This window comes from Talpa occidentalis, unplaced genomic scaffold, assembly GCF_014898055.3.
Source record: "Talpa occidentalis isolate TD23 unplaced genomic scaffold, MPIMG_talOcc4v2.1 talOcc4.4, whole genome shotgun sequence".
Lineage (NCBI taxonomy): Eukaryota > Metazoa > Chordata > Mammalia > Eulipotyphla > Talpidae > Talpa > Talpa occidentalis.
The window spans coordinates 12,649,515-12,670,643 of NW_023604295.1; the positions used below are offsets into that span (position 1 = coordinate 12,649,515).

Genomic DNA, 21,129 nt, shown 5'->3' on the forward strand with positions numbered 1-21,129 from the left:
ACAGGTTCCTTTTGCCTGTCTGAGCACTTCTTGAACCTTCTAAATCACTCTTAGAGGATGGGTGCAGTTTAGAAATTCATGTCCTTTGGATCAATTTCAAGATACGTGTGATACATTTTAGTAAGTTTTTCTAGAAGTTAGGACATTGAGCATTCCACAAACCTCAGAATATTACCAAGTATTTTGATTCTTTGAACTTAATCCAGACAGATGATGTTGACAGACTACTTAAAATAACAATTTCAAGTGATGTCGCAGTCATAAAAATTATGATACCAATTTCATTTCCTCATGTGTCTCATGTAGGACAAAACAGAGTTTGATAATCTTTTAATAACTTGTGTAACAACTGTGGTTTTGGCATATCTCAAAGGTGGAATTCTTTTAAATTATAAAGGATTTTGTGTGCTTGAAATCCTAGGAAAAGAAAGAAAATCAAATTTAAAAACAATGTATTAATTCATATATAAAGATAAAAAAGTATGTGTATATAAGTCTTATGAGTATAAAGCTACATCCACTATGAGAATCTACCAGAGCTCAGCATGTATCTAATTAACTATGTAGGGAACAAAATAATTAAATACTAATAGACAAAGTCTGTGAAACTTTACTCCCATGTCCATCTTTGGCATAGGGATTATTTTTGAGCTGAAGGTAAATAAGACCCAGCTGACTTGAGGGAACAAATTTACCTCTCCCTTAATTATCTAAAAGAATTTAGGTAGGGTGCCTCACCCAGAAAGAGAGCTTTTACTTTTATCTGAATGTTTGTTAAGGCAAACATCTGCTCTTTGTACTGTCCTATGAATTCTCCTCCTCCCCTTTGAAGCCCCAGGCCTCTTGGCCATCCCTTAGCTCAGAATGACATAATATTTTGAATTAATCAATTTATACTTTGCAATTGATCTTTGAGGGTTCCCCCATATGTATACAATTAATTGGTTTTTCTCCTGTTGGTCTATATGAACTTAATTACTAGGCCAACCAAAAGAATCTAGAAAGGTAAAAAGAAAAAAAATTCTCTCCCCTAAAGAGGGAATTAGAGGAGGAGAAATATTGCTTGCTAGGAACATGCTACATTGCTAAGCATTCTACAAAGCACAGGACAGCCCATCAAAACCAAAGAATTATATGAAATTCTAAGAATTCTATATATAAGAGCCATCAGGAATTGTTGTTTCTAAGTGATTACATAAGACTTATAAGAAATAATAAATAGTGGGCCTCCCCTGGTGGCGCAGCGGTTGAGTGCTGGATTGCGAGGCTGCCTGCAGCCTCTGCAGCACCAGTTCGATCCCGGCCACCAACGAGGGTCCCACAAAAAAAAAAAAAAAGAAATTATCAATAGTGTCAATATTAAGAAACCTTACTCAGGATAAAACCCTACTCCAGGGTAAAACTAGAGACTCTCAGCTAATGAGGGGAAAGAAAAGAGGGAGAAAAAGTAAAAGATTTTAATTTTTCCATTCAGCCACATTGGGCCTCTTACTATTCAATGGGATGAGATTATTTCATTCCATACCCAGGACGTATTTTCCATAAATTGTTGGAATAAAGATAGAATTACTTATTATTTGTTAATAAAAGAAAATGTTTTCAGCGTAGCAAACTTCAAAAGGGCCTCACTAGTGGTGCAAAGGGTTAAGCATCAGCACTATGAAACAATCCCCGGTCAGGGAGATGACCCACATGGTGCAGCAGACCGCTCCTGTCTCTCCCACTGCTCCCCTCGGCAGTATTTCAGTGTGTGAGGCAGGAGAGGTCTGCTGCGCAATGTGGGTAGCTCCTTGGTCGGCTAAGGATCAAACGTGTGCTGCAGAGGCTAGGATAGCTTCACCATGCTTGCGCCACCAGGAAGGCCCTAGACAAATTTTAAAAATCAAAATTTGACAGAAGAAACTGAAGAAGTAAGTGGGTCTTAAATAGTAGTGTTCATTAGAATCACTTGGTTTAAAAGATTGCTGTCCACTCCCAACCCCAAGTTCTACTGAAAGGAAATCTAAGAGAATCCCTGCTATCATTTACTAAGGACTTCAGAGAAACAGTACACTTCTCAAGAAATTTAGGCCTCTATATCATTGAAAGAGGGCCTCCTTGGTGGCCTAGGGTTTAAGTTCTGATCAGCACTATCACTGGTAGAGCTTGAGTTTGATCCCCTGCCAAGGAGCTGACCCACATGGTGAAGCAGACCCCTCCTTTCTTATGCACTGCTCCTCTTAGCAGTGTATTTTAGTAGATCTGCCCATTCTGCTCCCCACTCTGACTCTGGTGAACCCTCTGACAGCCCCCCCACACACCTGTGGCCTAAACCCTACACACACACACACACTAAAAAAATTCAAAAAATTAAAAAAAAAAACCCACCTTAAATAAATAAATACATAAATAAATCCATTGGGAGACACCCTACTCCACCTCCTATATTCCTGAAAGCTAATCCAGAAGGCCGAACACCCCCCCTAAGAGCTACAAAATCTTAGCTTGACTGTAGTGTTACAAAGGCACAAGGGTCCGAATGTTACATCATGTTCCCTAAACCATCTAAGTTAGATAATTACCTATGATGAGATAATTATCTCACCTTTTCAAGGATTTCTGAAATATTCCCTCTAATAATGACAGAGGCTATTATTCCACATCTCTAAATTTTCCAAATGATTTTAAATAACCCAAGGAGAGTCCCAGACCCACAGGAATGGAAGCCATCTGGTTGGTCAGACCCATGAGAATCAAGGTACCTGGGTCCAAGCTCTTCCACTGTATTCTGTGCAGCTTGTGGCTTAATTTTCACTTTTTCATCTATGAAATGGAGAGGGCAATGCCAGAACTGAGGCTACTAAAGAGCTGACTCATGACCCTCACCATGAGGGAGAACAGTGGCTTGGTAAAGCTCCCTTGCCTTACAAACTCCAGGCCACTTTCAAGCCATCCCAGAGAGTGGATGGAGACTAACGGTACCTCAGCTCCTTCTAAACACCAGTGGTAGAAACTACTAATAGTACAAAGTATATGGAAAGTGAAAAATCTATCATTTCCATCCAATGACATCATTTCTCTGCCCCAGTCCCTAAACACATCCGTTCTATAAATATGCTTTCAAAATACTCACATTTTCACTCATGGTAGTGGCTTTAGATTCAGAATTACTCTTCCTGTTTGTGGAATATAAAAGACAATATTTACTACATTATCGCTTCCCCTTCTGAAACACATATCTTCTTTTAGTTAATATCACCTCCACACAATCTCTCAGCAGGAAGATGAGCCCCGTAGAAAAAAAGCCCACAATCCTCACTGATTTTCTTCTATTTATGTACAATAGTCACAGAGAAAGCCATGCAACAAAATAAGTGTGTGTAAAGCTCTGTGCATCTCATTGTAGCCTGGAGCTGGAACTAAAGACTTTTGTGGTGCAAACCAGAGAATGCCTACCTTAGCAACTTGTTAACATTTCATATTTTTGAAAACGATTATTATAATTATCTCAAATTTCCTATTTTCCTTGGAAAGGAAGCTTTACTTGGTGGCTCCTATCTGAATTGTGTCTCTTCCCCCATTTCTCCAAATTCATACATTAAAGACTCAACCACCAGTACCTCAGAATGTGGCTTTGGAGTTAGGGTCTTTAAAGAAGTAATTAAATTAAAATGAGTCCTATGGATAGGTCTGACTCCAATTTGATGCATGTCTTTCCAAGAAGAGAAAATCTGGACACAGAGATGGAGATGAGAAGGAGGCAGGGCAAAGACCCCCTCTGAGCCAGGAGAGGGGCCAGAAGCAGATCTTTTCTCAAGGTTCCCAGAAGGAACCTGCTTCATCTTGATCCTGGACTTTTGGCCTCCAGAACTATGAAGAAATTATCTTCTGCCACTTAAACCACCCATTCTCTGGCACTTTGTTACAGCATCTCCAGCACACTAGGACAACATCCAATGCATTCCTCACCAAATTTTGGGAGTCATGAGAGATGTGTCTAGGAAAGAAACAATTGCCTCCTAGATCACTGCCTTGGGTAACTAACCTAACCACAGCAATGCCACCCTCTTCTCATATAGAAGATAATGTCCCTCCCAACCCCCTGCTCAAAACTCTCCAATGACTTTCCATCTTACTCAAAATGGAAGCCTCCCATTTGCCTGGGTGGAGAGGGTGTGGTTTCTAGGCCATTGGACTTCTCTACTTTTTTGAGCTCACCCCATTTGCTACTGATAGTCCTGATGACTTGGATCTCATTCTGGACTTGTACTGGGCTGTTATGAAGCTCCTAGACCTGCTTTGGGCAGGAAGGCTGGGAACAGGAAATCAGCAGCAGCTAAGTCTTCAAAAGACATAGATGATAACAAATTATCTGGAGCCACAGCAGTGGAGAGTGGAAGGGAATGCCCAGGGACCACAGCTGGTCTTCCCAGGTATATACATGGAGGGCAGTCACAAATCAGCTGCACAAAAACTGGGGTGGTTGGTTTGGTGATCTCATCTAGTACTCACACCCCAATGACTCTTAGATTTCTAACTCTAGACAAGGTATTACTTCCAACTCCAAATTAATATAAGCAATTACCTATTAATCTCTACCTGAGGTCTTAACAGGCATCTCTAATATTAAAATTCCCAAACACTCCCAACTCTACTTACCCCTCCCCCCACAACAATCCCAAATTTGCACCTTCTGATCTTTCCACACATCAGTAAATGGTAACTCCGTTCTCCAGAAACCTTAGAGTCAATTTGAATTCTCTTATTCTTACCACCCACATCCAATCAATCAGCCGAATGTTAAAAATATTTTCTGAATCCTATTACTTCTCAACATTTCTGCTTTGGTGCCAGATGCCATTTTCTTTTGCTAATTGTTGAGTAGTTTTCTAACTGGTCTCCTTATTCCCGCCATCCTTATTGCCTTATAGTTAGTTCTCAACATGGCAGCCAATGTGATCTTTAAAGAATTAAGTAATATGAATGTACTCTCCTCTCAAACTCCTCCTCCAATGAACCCAACTTACTCAGACCAAAGCCAGTCTCTTCACAACTGCCTAGAAAGGGCTCTATGTGATCAGACCCCCCTGTACTTATGTGCTCTTATCCCCTCTTCCTGCCATCCTCACTCTGTTCCAGCCAAATTGCTACTGTTGATGTTCTTTAGACATATCAGGCTCACCCAGGCTCAGGATCTTTCCATGCATTCTCTTCCTCAGCTGGAACACTCTTCGTGGCTGTCTACTCCAAGGTGATGTGTTTTCTTAGCTCCTTCAGGTCTTTCTCAAATGCCACCTCATCCCTAACCACCCTGTTTAAAAGGACAATCCTATCCCGTGCATTCCTTATCCTTTCCTTGCTTAATTTTTCTCCATGATACTTAATCACAATATGATGTAAGACTATGTGTTTGGTAACTTCCCATGTTTCTTTACTACAATGAAAGCTTCACAAGATAGAGGAGTTTTTTGGACCTCTTCAGTTTTCTGCATTGTCACCAGAGCCTAAGATAGTGTTAAGCACAGAATCGGTTTTCAATGAAATCTAAAAATGACAGTTAAGTAAAATTTTATTTGAAAATTTTCAATCTAGCATGGGTATTTTTTAAAGCAGTACCACAGAAATGCCTACAAAATCAAACCAGTGACTTTCTTTTCTAGGTAATTAAACACATTGACAAGTAGGCACAAGGTGTGAGGTGGGGTGTATTTCTTGATGAACTTGAGTCACATCCCATAGGATATTGACCTATGCAAATGGTAACCCTGCTTCCCACTTTTTACTTTGAATGGGAAATTAACAGAAAATTAGTTGACATGGGTAAAAGGCATGCATTTGAAGAAAGTATACTTACTGGAAGGAGGTTTCTTCTAGAAAAGAATAAGTATATATCATTAATGCAAGAGTTAATATGGTATATACAGATTCATATAAAAGTGAGTTTTGGCCAGATTTCTTGTTCTCAATTTTGATTCTCACTTGGTGACATTTACACCTTCTAAATCAAGGATTGGCAAACTTTTCTGAAAAGGTTCACATGGCAAATATTTTTGGCTTTGTGGTTTAAGAGGATAAATTGATATTACACAGGCACTTATACAATAAAAGAGAAAACATGTTCCCCAAATTTTTATCAATTAAAATCAAAACACAATAATAATAATCAAATCTTATAATACAAGTTACTAATTAAAAGATGGAATACTTTTTTTGGAGGGGATACCTTTCTTTTAATTGGCATTTAAAATTAGTGTTTCCTATTAGTGAATAGATTATAAACGTTCATTTATAAAAACCATTCTTAACCTGCAGGCCCAAGAAAAATAGGTGGCAGGCTGGGTTTGAGTCACAGGCTTGCCAACTCCTGTCTGAAATTTAACTGCAAAAAAATGGTTCTCTTGGATAGATTTTTTTCTGCCACAAGAAATAGAAGCAACATATTTAGCTAATGAACTACTATTACCCAAGTCAAATATTTTAAGGAAAATGTGACTACCAAGTCTTCAAATAAAATCATTGAGACATTCTTTCCGAGTAGAGATAAAGGTAACAAGAATTTTGAAATGAACAATCTGTGTGTACTTTCACTGGTGACCAGCAGAGGGACTCACCCAGATTCCATTCATAAAAGTACATTACACAGGACCAAATTGGCGCAACATATAAAAGAACAACTAGTTTTATTAATTTACAGTGTAGTTATTCTGAATTATAGGGCTATCTTTGAAATCATGTTCATGGCAACATTTTATAACAATATTTATCTATATGCATTATAAACCCTTTTTACATTTAAGTTCTATTTTAATATAAAATATTAAAAAAATCTAAATTCTAAAACAGTATGTCTAAATTTTGCCCATGCTGTAAATGTATTTATTATTCCATTAAAAAAATTCCATTAATACACTATTCTCAGTGGCCTTGATGCAGTTCTGTAGCTTCTGAACTCTTACGTAAATGTGAAGACTGGTTGTAAAGAAATATATTAGGAGACTAAAACAGATTATGCTTTAATTTTACCCATTTAATCAAACTTACTACATTGCCAAATAGAGATCTGGAGATATAAGAGTTCTAAATTTAAATTACTAAAAACCTTGTTCAGAAGCATCTCTAACAGAGTTTCTAGTTTGTAATGAACAGTTCTAAAGACAAGTGTGTTCAATTGAACATTCGACATTCCAAGTTTTAAGCTGATAAAACATTTCACAAATTTCTTTCAATGAAATTTCTTATCAGAAAACTAGAAACTAATTTACATCTTGAGACATACAACTCCTAACTTGAGAGGATCCTAAATACATTAAAATATACTATAAACATCCATCCTCTGTTGAATAGCTGTCAGAGTGGCTTCACTAAGCCACCTCAGGGCGCTTTTCACATATTCTGTGGAGTTTCTGGAATGTTCCATGCAGCAGCTCTGCCTTTCCTCCCTATGTTAGCCAAGGTCCATCAAGACTCACCTGCATATCATCTTCGACATTTTCTACTGCAGAAAAATCAATGAAAAACATTCTCCAGAGTTTGTTAGAACTTAAAAGGAAGTGTCTAAAGAAAATTCTACAACCAGAGGAAGTTGTCCAGTAAAAAAGGGTTAAGTTCACTTACTTGAAAAGTAGCCTTTCCTCTGAGCATAGCACACACCAAGGCCACAGACGGAAATCACTAAAGCCACAACAACTACGGCCGCGATGATGCCGCTCAGGTTCAGATCATCTGGAAGGTAAAGTAAACCCTCCATGAAAGCAGGTCAGTCACCACACTAAAAAAGTTCAAATCAAACGATCCTCTGCAGTCAGAACATAAATAGGGATGTTTCATGTTCTTGAAGCTGTTCTCCTGACTCCCTTTGGGACTTATATCAAAACTGATCAGGAATATCAATCAGCTGAAGTGAGCATTGCAAGAACCTTGCATTTTATTAACTTCTGTGATTTAGGGGGAAAAATGTATGGCATTCCCTTGCATTCATTCAGAGATGGAATCATTCAGAAGTCATGTATCAATTAGTTTGGCAGTGATCTTTGAGATCCAGAGAGTTCAAGTGTTCTGCTCACACACATCTTCAAATTTTACTTGCAATTCTTCTGTTCCAATTTCACAAATAATGTAAAGCTCATTCATAGGCTCAGAAGAAGGCCTATGCCACTGCTGGTCTGTAAAACTGCAAGAAACATCTGGCAGAAACTGATTCATCTTTATAGCAACATTATGAAAATGGCATATCAGTACTTTTATTTTGGGCAGATTGAGGCACAGTGGTTAAACCGCTTACCCAAGAACACGCAGATAGGGAGAGCCTCAATTCAAACCCTCATACCAAATCCATGACCTTGAGCAATTTACCAAACCTTTAGTTTTGTTGGAAAGAATATTAACTTAAATGAGTTTATTTTTAAAACTACTATTTGAAAAATTTAAAAAACTGTAAAATATAATGCTGAATACTATTGGCTTCTTCAGAACATGAATTTAAAACCGCATCTATCAAGCGAACTTTAAATATTTTCCAGATTATCCTTCAAATCATTCAGCCCTTTCCTGCCTCTCACTTCTTCCACCCCAAACACTTGCTCTAACTGCAAACCATTTGTTCTTCCCAGTCTTTCATGCTTACCTACTTGCATTCGTTTTCCAGGACACCTTCGATGTCCTATGGAATTACGGGCTTCACAGGAATATTCTCCACTGTCCAGTTTTGAAACAGTGTTAAATTGCTATTTGTGGAAAGAAAAAATACACTTTTTAAGCAACAAATCTACAAACTGACCCTTAAAATAATGGCGTCCCTTGAATTTTACTGTTAATTTGGTCTTTCCTTTTCGAATCTTAGAGCTTAATCACTTTACTCTGAATTAAAAAATCTGCCACATCTTCAAGGTAGGTCTCCTACTTAATTTGACAGAGAAAGACTTAAAAATATATGGATAAATGCCTTTTGTGTATGTGGCACTGCAAAAGTAGTATGGTTAGGAGGCAGTGGGCATTTTTTAAAGTTGATTGCAATTGATAGTTGAGTCCTCCTTGGCCACAAAAGGCTAATGCACTTTCCGAAACCACATGTGAGTTAACAGCAGCAGCAAAGTAAGTCTTATAGAGTCAGACTTACCTCCTGGAAGTAGCTTAAAGTCTTGGTAAATCTTAATCAAGATAGTTTATAGGATTATGAATTCTACTGGCTGCAAATTTTTTGAAAATTCTGAAAAGATGAAGTCCTACTCTTACTCCTTCCACACCCTGACAAAGCAACTGAAAGACTTTGTTATAATAGGCATCATAATTGTTATTAGTTATTTTATCAGGAAGGCAGGAAGGAGGGAGGGAATCTAGGTGGTTAGATAGATGAAAAAAAAGAAACAAGTTAGGAGAAAGGTAGAAAAGCAGATGGAAGGAGCAAAAGAAGGAAGGAAGGGTGGATGAATGGATGGATGGATGGATGGATGGATGGATGGATGGATAGCTGGGCATAAGGAAGGTCCTTAAAGGATCCTTCCAGGACCATGCAGAGAGTGAAGTGACCTGCTGTCACACCCTAAATACCACATAAGTCACTGGTGGCCACATCCAAGGGAGCCATGAACTTCTAAAGAGCACCTCATTGTGTTAAATCACCACACAATTATTTTCTCCTGTAAACAGCCAGGATTTTGGTCTATTAACTCCTTTACCTCCCTTCCTTTTGTTTACCCACAATTTGCAATCCTCTCCCCTTCCTTTTTTGTATACCTCAACATGATGGCATGGAAAGCTTTTCCTCATTTTCATTTCACTCAATGGACTCATCACTCACCACCCCCCAAAGTCATAAAACTTTAAAATATTCACTGTGGGGCCTCCCTGGTGGTGCAGTGGTTGAGCACCACGCTGCGAAGCTGTCCGCAGCCTCTGCAGCACCGGTTCGATTCCCCACCGGCCAGGGAGAACCCCACATGGAGCAGCAGACCTCTCCTGCCTCGGGACCGCTGCTCCCCTCAGCAGTGTCTTTGCTCCATCTGACTGTTCTGCTCCCCGCTCTGGCTCTGGTGAATTCTCTCACCCTCCCGCGCTTCTGACCTATACCCCAGTTCTTGTATAAAATAAATAAATAAATCTTTAAAAAAAAATTCACCATGAACTCAGGCCAACAATAAGCTTGACTGAGACCAAAAAACGATCTTCTGGCATGTCATAGCTGGTAATTAAAAGGAAGTCATTAGTTAGACACTGGAGTCTTTGTTTGCTCTTTTCTCAGAAAATGACCCATCCTAGTTCTGCCCTGGTACATTCATTTGACATCACAAGATATTTCAAGGGTTGAGGCAAACTGAGGAAAGTGAATCTATATCTTTTCAGACTTGCCTTGGGGCTTTATCACCTGCTCTGAGAAAAAATAAATTTGAAAGTAAATATAGCAAAGTGTGACGGCAGGTTTTCTGCCCAGTTGCTCAGTGTAAAATCACTGGACCTGCTGACTGATGCTGCTGGTGCTCAGAGGGCCGGAGCATGGCCTTCCTCAGGGAGGAGCCGCAGCCATGACAAAACTTATTATTGAATCACTTTATCACAATGCTGTATTATTTATTCACCAGAGCATCTAGTTTTGCGTGTTATTATGTGTTTGTATATGGGAGGAATGACTGGAAACATCATGGCCTCCTACTGAAATTATTATACCTTTAACATTCTTGGACAGTGGCTGTGTTGGTGATTCTGCATTTTTAGAAATTAGACTTTTTTTTTTTTTTTTTTGGTAGGACCCTCGTGAGCTCGGCCGGGGAATGAACCGGCGCCGCAGAGGCTGCGGGCAGCCTCGCAGCCCAGAGCTCAACCTCTGCGCCACCAGGGGAGGCCCAGAAATTAGACATTTTTAAGCTGATGGGTTATATATTAATTTGATTTTTTGAAAAAAAACTTCAGTGATTTTTTTGGTTCCCATCTCTACCATGAAATGTCAGATAAAAATGTCAAAATATTTTTAATTTTAAATGTCATTGACTTTATTTATTTAAAAAAATTTTTTAATTGGGGGAACATTGGTTTAGAACACTATTTGTGTTTTAGAAGTATGAGATCTCCCCCCGCTAAGGTGTCACACTGCACCCTTCATCAAAACACCCACAGTCCATGCTGCTCTATCTCTTGTTCTTTTTTTTAAATATTTATTTATGCATATAAGAACTGGGGTACAGGCTAAGGTGTAGGGGTGGTGAGAGGATTCACCAGAGACAGAGAGCAGAACAAGCGGATCTACTGAAAAACACTGCTGACGGGAGCAGCTGGCGAGGCAGGAGAGGTCTGCTGCGCCATGTGGGTCAGCTCCCTGGCTGGGATTGAACTTGTGCTGCAGTGGCTGTGGATAGCTTCATAGTGTTGCGTCTTAACCCCTTGTGCCACAGAGAGGCCCCATTTGTTATTGCTGCTCCCCTCCCCTTCTCACTTTGAGAGCTGCAGTTCCATAGTCAGCTTTTGTTGTTACTTTGGCTTTATCTAAGTTTTGTTTGGTTTCTTTATATTCCACTTAATAAGTAACACCATCTGGTGTTTGTCTTTCTCTTTCTGACTTCTTTCATTTAGCATAATCCCTTCCAGCTCCACCCACATTGCTGCAAATGGCAAGAATTTAACTTTTTTTGATAGCTGAGTAATATTTCATTATATATACCACATCTGCCTGATTCACTCATCTGTATTTGGGCACTTAGGCTGTTTCCATGGCTTGGCTACTGTAAACATCACTGACTTTAAAGAGGCTTATTTAGAAGTTCCCATCACTTCCTAGAAAGGCTTTTCTTTCTTTTTTTTTTTTAAGGATTTATTTTATTTGTTTATGCATACAAGAACTGGGGTGTAGGCCAGAGGAGAGGGGTGGGTATGAGAGGATTCACCAGACACAGAGTGGGGAGCAGTATTTCTACTGAAATACATTGCTGAGGGGAGCAGCAGGGGAGACAGAAGAGATGTGCTATGCCTTGTGGGTTAGCTCCCCGCCCCCCAGGAGGATCGAATGGCTGGCAATAGCTTGATAGTGCTGAGACTTAACCCTTGCGCCACCAGGGAAACCCCTCCTGGAAAGACATTTCAGGGCCTCCCCGGTGGCGCAGCAGGTTGAGTGCCACGCTGCGAAGCTGTCTGCAGTCTCTGCAGCACTGGTTCAATTCCCCACCGGCCAGGGGGAGACCCACATGGCATGGCAGACCTCTCCTGCCTCTCCCGCAGCAGTGTCTTCGGTCCGTCTGCCTGTTCTGCTCCCTGCTCTGTCTCTGGTGAATTCTCTCACCCTCCCGCGCTTCTGGCCTGTATCCCAGTTCTTGTATAAATAAATAAATAAATCTTAAAAAAAAGAAAGAAAAAAAGAAAGACATTTCAATTGAGATATTTTCAAGGGCAGACAATCAGAAGATCTGGACTAAATCTAAAATAACAGAAACTCAAGTCATGGCATCCATTGTTGGTGATCCAGTTATGACAAAGCTTAATGGCACAGCTGTCCTATCACAGGTTGTCCATAGTCACTATTTATGTGGCTGACGCTGGAGTCAGGGCAGCCCCAAGAGAGCATGTATACATTTCCCAGAGTTTATAAATATGACACTGCACTCAGTACTTTCCAGTCCAAGATGGCGGCTGGAATGCACTCCTGGTCCATCATCATGACAAACTTGGCTGCTTTTGGTCACCAGTGTAGACTTCTGTGTGCTCAGTTCCCTGGCTCTGTTTTGTCTTCCCTCATCTAGTAGCTGCCCTTTCCAACACCTCGCTATGCAGACCACATTTGTCCTGTTGGATCCTCCTCTTTCCATTTAATAAGCAATGGTACCAGCCCTCTAGTCGCCATCATGTTAGTTCAAATATGATTTTTCCCCTCCACATACAAGCTAGTTACCAGGCCAATGCTTGACGTAAGCTTACCAGAGTTCCAGATTTTGTATTCATTGTGTATGAGCTGTTGGGGCTTTGGGTGCTGAGTTTTGAATTTGCCAGCAAACGGACGCCATTCTTAAACCAGGTGTATTCAGGAGCTGGGTTCCCTTCTTTGTCGTGACATCGTAGTTCCACCACTGTTCCACTCAGAGCAGAATTTGGTACTTCACATGACGGAACAGCTGGAGCCACTGAAGGGTGGAAGTCAAGTGGTATTGATTATTTATTTTTTAAAGATTTATTTATTGATGCATACAAGAGCTAGGATACAGGCCAGAGGTTCAGGGGTGAGAGGATTCACCAGAGACAGAGTGGGGAGCAGAATAGGCAGATCTACTGAAATACACTGCTGAGGGGAGTAGCGGGTGAGACAGGAGAGGTCTGCTGCACATGTGGGTCAGCTCCCTGACCAGGGATCAAACTCGTGCTGCAGTAGCTGCAGACAGTTTCATAGTGCTACATCTTACCCCCTTGCGCCACCAGGGATTATTGGTATTGATTATTTATAAGCTGAGTAGGGACTTGAACAGTCCTGTAAATTGGACTTGTTGGACAGCTGTGCTAAAGATTGGTTCCTTATTCAAGAGACCCATTTCCTTTCCACATGGACATACTAGATGGCATTTGCAGTCCCCTGGATGCCAGATGGGATCTTGTGCATGAGTTTTGGCCAATAGGACATGGGGAAAAATGACATATATGCCATTTCTAGACCTGATTCATAACACCTTCTTCGGTGATTCTCATTCATTCACCGTCTCTACCCCTCCCCACTACTGAGTAGATATCAATACCCAGGGTGTCCTTTGAAGGCCATGATTTAAGATGCCAGACCTATAATAAGTTGGGTTTCTAATGAAGTAGAATAATATAGCTCCACTGCTACAAATTCTGCCCCAACTATTCAGACTTTAATTGCATGAGAAAGAAATTTCTATGATATTAAGACACTCCCTGAGCATACAGGGTTTTTGTTATAATAGCATTCTTTTAGTTAAAAACACAGCTATTCATTTTTAGAAAAAATGGTCTCTACTTTTCCCCTCACCCATGATTTTAATGTTTCATTTGCCACTATATTCAAAAGGAGTCAAACTTAAAATACAATTTTCTTGTCCCATATTTATACTAAAATCCCATCATATCTAGCACTATCCAATTTAGAGGATAACTAAGTTAGGATTAGTTTGGTCTCAGGTATTTGTGAAATAAACCAGACTTGACTAGGTGATAACTGGTGAGAGCAGGATATAGAATTCTCAGATGGCTCTCCAAGTTCATGGCCTTGGTATGTATACACTTTCAGTTATTCAATCAAATACTAAATGAGATACTACTCTGAAGGAATTAGGGGATGTAATTAAGGTACTTAGTCCACGACCTTTAAGACACAGAAGTGGCATAGATGGGTTTGATCTAATCCTTTGAAAGGAGTTTTCTCTGGCTGGTCACAGCAGGGAAAGCCAGAGGTTCAAAGCACAAGACTATCTGACATGTTTTTGTTGGACTGCAGATGGAAAGAACCACATGGCAAGAATGTGGGTGGCTCCAGGAGTCAAATGTGGCCCCCAGTTCACAGCCAGTATGGAATGGGACCTCAGATCTACAACCACCAGGAAGTAATATCTGCCAATGACAAGCATGAGGTTGGCCACAGACTTTCCTCCTGTGCTTTAAGACAAAAATTGAGCCCAGTTGACACTTCAACCTTGTGATAGCCACGACAGAGGACTTCAATCATGCAGGACTGCTGATCTGTAGACCTGCCAGCTAATTTCACGCAACAAATTTTGTAAGCATTTGTTATATAGCAACAAAAGAGCATTTGTTATACAGCAGCAAAAGCTGGGCCTCCTGTAGGGCTTTCTGAATTAAATTGCTTCTAACTACTGCATTACCAGTATTTAGAAAGAGCCCTGGATTATACAGAAAAAAAGGAGAGGAGTCATCTCATTCTATTTTCTTGGTTCTTTGTACTAACATCTCTAGAGAAGACAATCATGTGCCCAACCAATTGTCATGCTGAGCTGTTAATATCTATCAATGATTCTTGCAGTAACCAAACATATTCACCTTGGAGTGAAATCTTTCACTTTCAAATCCTGGTCCAGATACTTTCTAGCTGTGTAGGCTTCAGAAAAGTCATTTAACTGCTATTTCCCTAATAGTAAAAATCAGGTTGTCAATGAAGATTAAAATTACATATGTGAAAGGCTCTAGCAATTACAAGATGTACATTGCTAATTTCTTTTCTTTACCAAATGACATCTAATACTTTTTCCGTTCTATTTTTTTGATTTTCTGCTTTTTTTTCTCCTCTCATGTTTATTTTTATATGGAAGGAGAAATACTGCATATGCTGCATAAGCTACTGAAAAACAAACTCTTGGGGAAAATGCTCCTATCGCAAAGTGGAACTATTAAGTTTATTTCATTCTTGAGTGGATAGAAATTTTGTGACAATGAATTAGTAATAGCAGAAATTCAGTAACTAATGAGATAAGGGGGAGCAACAGACAAGAGCTTCATGGAAGGGGTGCTGGACGCTTTACTCATTTGGGGTCCGGAGTTGCTTCACTGCTCCCAGGGCTGGGGGGTTGACAATGGGGAGCAGTAATCACAGAGATATAAACACATCACCTAAAACTTCCAGTGTGACTGTGTCCTCTTCCAGATTTTGACCTTGCTCGGATGGAGCGCTAACTTCACAACGGTACTTTCCTGCATCATTTCTGGTAACATTTTTGATCCGGATACTGAAATCTATCATCTCCGCCCGATCTTTAAAATCACCTTTCAGATAAAAAAGACAATGATGTTAATAATGATGCAAGTAATTCTCTATATGCCAGTTGACCCTGAAACAACCTGATTTTGAACCATTTGGGTCCTCTTATAGGTGGGTTTTTTTCTAGCCATGGATACTGCATTCCTGGATTCAACCAAACTAGTGGTTTTCTTATTAATTAAGTTGACTTTAAAGCTTCCAAATTGTGTGTGGGTGCTATTTCAAGTTTCTTTCTTTTTTTTGTTGTTGTTTTTCCAATAAAAAAATTAATCAAGGGGATAATTTGAGTTTTTAGAGGCTTGGTTTTAGTAATGTCCATTCCATATTCCCATATTTTAAGAAATCTAGCCCTTATTCCTGCCTCATCCCCTTTCCAGTACCTTTGTAAAAATATTCCTGTTTTCAAAAGATACGAAGAACGTAGTTTAATTAGCACAAGCAGTAATTTTAATGCAGGCACAACAGAAAAGGTGAGGGAGTATTAAAAATATTCTTTTGGCTAATTTTTGATAGACATGTGTATGGAAGTAAAATAATGTTTTGTATAAGCCTTAAATGCCAGAATTGGCAATGGCAGAAAATTCAAGTAAAGGCAGCTGAAGCCTATAGCCTTATCTTAAATGGATTAAAAACCAGGAGGCTATTTTACATATTTTATGGACTTTAAACATTTGGTTTTTTTTAATTTTTTAAAATTAAATCCATAATACTAAAAAATTAAAATGTTTATTGTACTTGTTACATTATATTTCCAACTTTCAAAATATTTATAATGGAAAAATTCAAGCATACACAGAATTAGAGACATAGTAAAATGAACCTTAACATACGCACCACCAGCTGCAACAGTAATCAACGCATCTTTACATCTAACCACTGGATTATTTTAAGGCATATTCTAGACATCTTATCTTATCCATCATTAGTAACACTTTAAAGCTCACCACATATTCAAGAGGAAGAGTGACAAGAAGAAATACATAACAAATTAAAAAAAAAAGCACTGAATAAAAGTAGTTGCATTTACCCCCACCCCCCACCCTCAATCCCCACAACCCCCCAGTCTTTATTCCCTCCTGAGCTTCTCAGCAATGGTTACCCTTCCTGATGGAGATATGGAAATAGCGTGACGTCATTACAACTGAGACTGAGCATCCATCCCCAGATCACATCATCTTTTCTTCTTTCTCAAGAGTTTGATCTATTAGATCAGCTGAAGGCCCCAGTACTCAATGGATTTCATCTACTTCCATTCTCTGTCCTATTTTCATGGTTGCTGTGTCCCAGGTCTCAGTCACTGTTGGTTTCATCTCACACTTACAAAAACACAATTTCAAAAATCAGCCATGTCCTGTTGGCTTTTGTATAAAAGATCGGGCTGTACTTGTTCTCCAGCATTTCACCTCATCAGGTCTACAGCTTCTTACCTTGAAGGGCCTGTTGGTAGTAGACAAAGGAGACACTCCGTCCCAGCTTCTTCCACTCCAATCTGGAGGAAGTGGTCTTCTTTGGGTATTTACAGGCTAAAATAACCTCTAGGAACAACAACAAAAACACTTATTTTCTCACTGTCTCTAAAATTATATTGGATTTTACTAAGTAACAAAATTTTAAGCATACTTAAATTTTTCCTTTATGTTTGTATTTATTCATTTATTCATGCATAATTTATAAATTATTTCAATGGGTACCATGTTGGGTTAGCCCAAAGATGAAGTAGCAGCACTATAGCTCTTCCATATAATAATTGTCTGACTCTGGTACTTATTTCTGGTTACCTAGTTCTTGAAGCTCAGTTACCATCTGCAAAATAAGATAATATCACATAGAGTTGTCGTGAGTCTTCAAATACAATAATATGTGCAAAGCACACAAGCCTGGGCACAATTTAAATTTTTAAAATGGCAGCTATGATCAATTATCTTATTCTACAAAGTCTCAGTCTTCAAAGAGTTGAGTCTGGTGGCAAATGAGATAATGTAATGTTAGTCCAACATAACGAAGTGTAGGATGGGGGTGATCAGAGAAATCTTCATATGTAGAGCCTCATGAGGCACTTAGTCCAGCCCAGGTCATACAGTGGAATCCACCAACATTCCGTAAATCTGCTACACTCTTACTCAGATCCCTTTTTTGATAACCCTCTCTCCAAATACATTGATACAAACACAATATGGGCTTCTAATAAATTGTTGATTCCTATTCTATAACTCAATCCAGATACATTATTGAAAGATTGAATCTAGGGCCTCCCCTGTGGCGCAGCGGTTGAGCGCTGGGTTGCGAAGCTGCCCCGCATCCTCTGCTGCGCTGGTTCGATACCCGGCGGCTTCTGCGCCGCCACCGGAGGAGGGTCCTGCATGGCGCGCAGACCTCTCCTGCTGCCCGCTGCTCCCCTCAGCAGTGTACTTCGGTCCTTCTGCCTGTTCTGCTCCCCGCTCTGGCTCTGGTGAATTCTCTCAACCTCCCGCGCTTCTGACTGTACCCAGTGCTTGTATAATAAATACATAAATAAATAAATAAATCTTAAATAATAAAAATAAAAATTAAATGCACTCTCTTTAAAAAAAAAAAAAGAATGATTGAATCTTGGCATCAAGTTTAAAGCCTCAAGTTCACTTTAGCACAGGAAATTTTCTGCAGTTACATCATTAAAGAATTCCCTCTCTTTTTAGCGTCCAAACTAGATGACTGTGTGTGTGTGTGTGTGTGTGTGTGAGTGTGCGTGTGTGTGTGTGTGTGTCTGTGTGTTGGGAGTGGGGTTGGGGGAGAACTCGATGCCTGTCCACCAGTTGTTTTAAGTTGCTAAATGGTAATCTCCAGTTATATAATTTTATTTATTTTTTAAAGATTTTATATAATTTTAAAAATGTGTTTCAACTTGGTTCTTTACTTTCAGTTTCATATACCTGAGACTTTCATTTACCTCCAATGCATAATTATAGTATCTTGGACTAGAAGTTATGTAAAAATCTATTCCATACCACTAATTTTAATGTTAAGCAGATTTAATGCCATTTTTGAAAGAATTTGGGACACTACATGATATGGTAGATTAGAGAGAAATACTTATACTGTTACCCCAGATTTCATTAACAGCATACACATACATATGGACAAAAAGCCAGTAGGAATATGCATGAGAATATTAACCCTTCCAGGATTTTGATGTGATAGAATTATGATTTTTCTTTTTGTTAAATGGGATTCTATTTTCTTTTTCTTTTACACACATACTGCTTGAAATACATAAATAGAATAAAAAGTAATGGAAAAATAGAAAGGAGAACAGAGAAAAGAAAGACGAGGGGGAAAAAAAAACCTAAAATGTTGTTTTTAAAGATGCCTAAAGTTTTTAAAGGAGATTTTACATTAGAAAGAGACATCATTTTACAGACATGTTTACAATTATGCTCAAAGACAAATGTGTGCTGAGGGACTTGTCTGAGGAAACACGATTCTGTTCTGTTGATTAAGGAGAATGGGTGGTGACTTTCCGGAGTCTTAAGTTTTAGATAGGTTTCCTTCCCGTATTTTGTTGAGTTTCCAACAAATACACGCCCACACTCATTTTTAACCCATACTCCTAGGTTTCAGGAATAAGCTTTTACTCAAAAAATCATGTTGTTTCATAAATTTAACCAGACACAACACACACATACTCACATTCACACAATCTTTCTGGTGAATTCTTTCTAATTTCTGTCCCCATTACTCTATGGAAAGAAAGGTAACAATGGTCTAAGTACCGTGGCTCTCCAACCTCACTCACCCTGACCATTTAAAATTTGGAGAAACGGTCTACCCAATTTGCCCAAAATTATTGCGTATTTACTGTGTGCCTGGCCTTGTTCTTAGATTATATCAGTGAGTAACATAAAAACCCCTGCCATTGTGAATTTTACACACTAGAGGGACACTAGGAAACAAGAAACTCCAGAAAGTGAATTGTTTATTATGTCAGGAAATGATGAGCGCTACAGAAATAAATAAGAGTAGAGCAGAGTACAGTACACTGAGAAGCGCTGGGGGTTAGTAGGGCAGCTAGAGTTCCTCTCATTTAGAAGGGGACATTTGACTCAGAACTCAAAAGAAGGAATTAGAATTCTTTAGAAATAAACTTAGAATTCATTGAAATTCGAATTCGGAATTCACCACATGGGCCGTTGGGATTGTTCCACGAAGGGAAAGCTGATACCTAGACCCTAGGATACCAACACCTTGACCTCTAGAATTGTGAGAAACAGTAAAATGATTGGAATTGTGGGGTCAGCAACAGAGGATAAAGATCAGTGAACTTGGAAGCTGATCACCATGTTACTCCTCTGTTCAGCCTAGTCAACCCCCATAGCCAGCATCATTCTCTGTGTCCAGCCCTCAGGGTGATGACGCCATAATGCAGTAGTTTGAAGCCCAGTTTTGGAGTTAGACCTCTTCCATTTAGTAGGTGAGAAGATTCACCAGAGACAGAGTGGGGAGCAGAACAGGCAGATCTACTGAAATACATTGCTGAGGGGCGAGGCAGGAGAGGTCTGCTGTGCCATGTGGGTAGCTCCCTGGCCAGCCGGGAACCAAACTTGTGCTGCAGAGGCTGTGGATAGTTTCAGAGTGCTGTGCTTAACCCCTTGCACCACCAGGGAGGCCCAGTAGGTGTGAATTTAGATGAATTATTTAACTTCTTTTGGGCAAAGACAAAGAATAACAGTACTCATCACACAAAGTTGTAAAGATCAATCCAGATAAGGCAATTACACACTTGAGTGAGGGAACAGGGTGCTTTGTCTATGGTCTGTGTCCTTTAAGTCATCATGATTACTTTTACTTACAAGGAACTTCTCTGTTGTAATTATAAGCTGGCCTTGACATGATTGGAATCCCTATTTTATACCCTCACATATGTACCTAAAATCACTCAAATTTGAACTAAAATGGCATCTCTGTTTGAGACAGCAAGGAGTAAAATAAGCCATATTTTCTCAAAACAAATACATTAAAAGAACGAAATGCACCATTTTTCTATTAAGATGACAGCATTACCAAAACTATATTTTATTTGGACTGAGAAAAGGTAATTTTTTGTTTAGAAAAAGCATTAGCAACAACACATAGCAAAATAATCACCTATAGGGATCACATAAATGAAATTGTTGTGAATTTTAATTTTTCTAGGATTCTGTACTGCTGCTGGCCTTTGGCTTTTACTCTCTGTGCTCAAGTTAAAAATTATCAAAATCTTAAATGATGCAAGAAAAGAATTGATACTATCAAAATAGTTCTAAAGAATTATCAACGATCACTTCTGTAGAGAAAAGGATGCTGTTAGATGATTTCCTGCTCTCAAGTCTGACTGCTGCCCGCATAAGGCTGTTAATTTAATTTATAAGCCTGGCAGAGGTGCCCTCATTGTAGTCTTATTCTGCTCTGGGCACAGGAGGGGAAGAGGAGCAGGACAGCAA

At 39.4% G+C, this 21,129-nt stretch overlaps 1 protein-coding gene across 2 annotated transcripts in view; it reads right to left on the bottom strand.

Moving 5' to 3' along the window:
- Positions 1-282: 282 nt before the first annotated feature.
- Positions 283-21,129, bottom strand: part of JAM2 (junctional adhesion molecule 2) — a 58,877-nt gene continuing 38,030 nt past the window's right edge. The window contains exons 3-10 of one of the 2 annotated variants that reach the window (XM_037525071.2): positions 17,101-17,208; positions 15,526-15,678; positions 12,874-13,076; positions 8,603-8,702; positions 7,594-7,701; positions 5,834-5,849; positions 3,113-3,155; positions 283-417 (exon numbers count right to left, since the gene is read on the bottom strand). In XM_037525071.2, coding sequence (XP_037380968.1) covers positions 385-417; positions 3,113-3,155; positions 5,834-5,849; positions 7,594-7,701; positions 8,603-8,702; positions 12,874-13,076; positions 15,526-15,678; positions 17,101-17,208 — 764 coding nt within the window. In that variant the 3' untranslated portion in view covers positions 283-384. The other variant, XM_037525073.2, reaches the window with a different exon arrangement.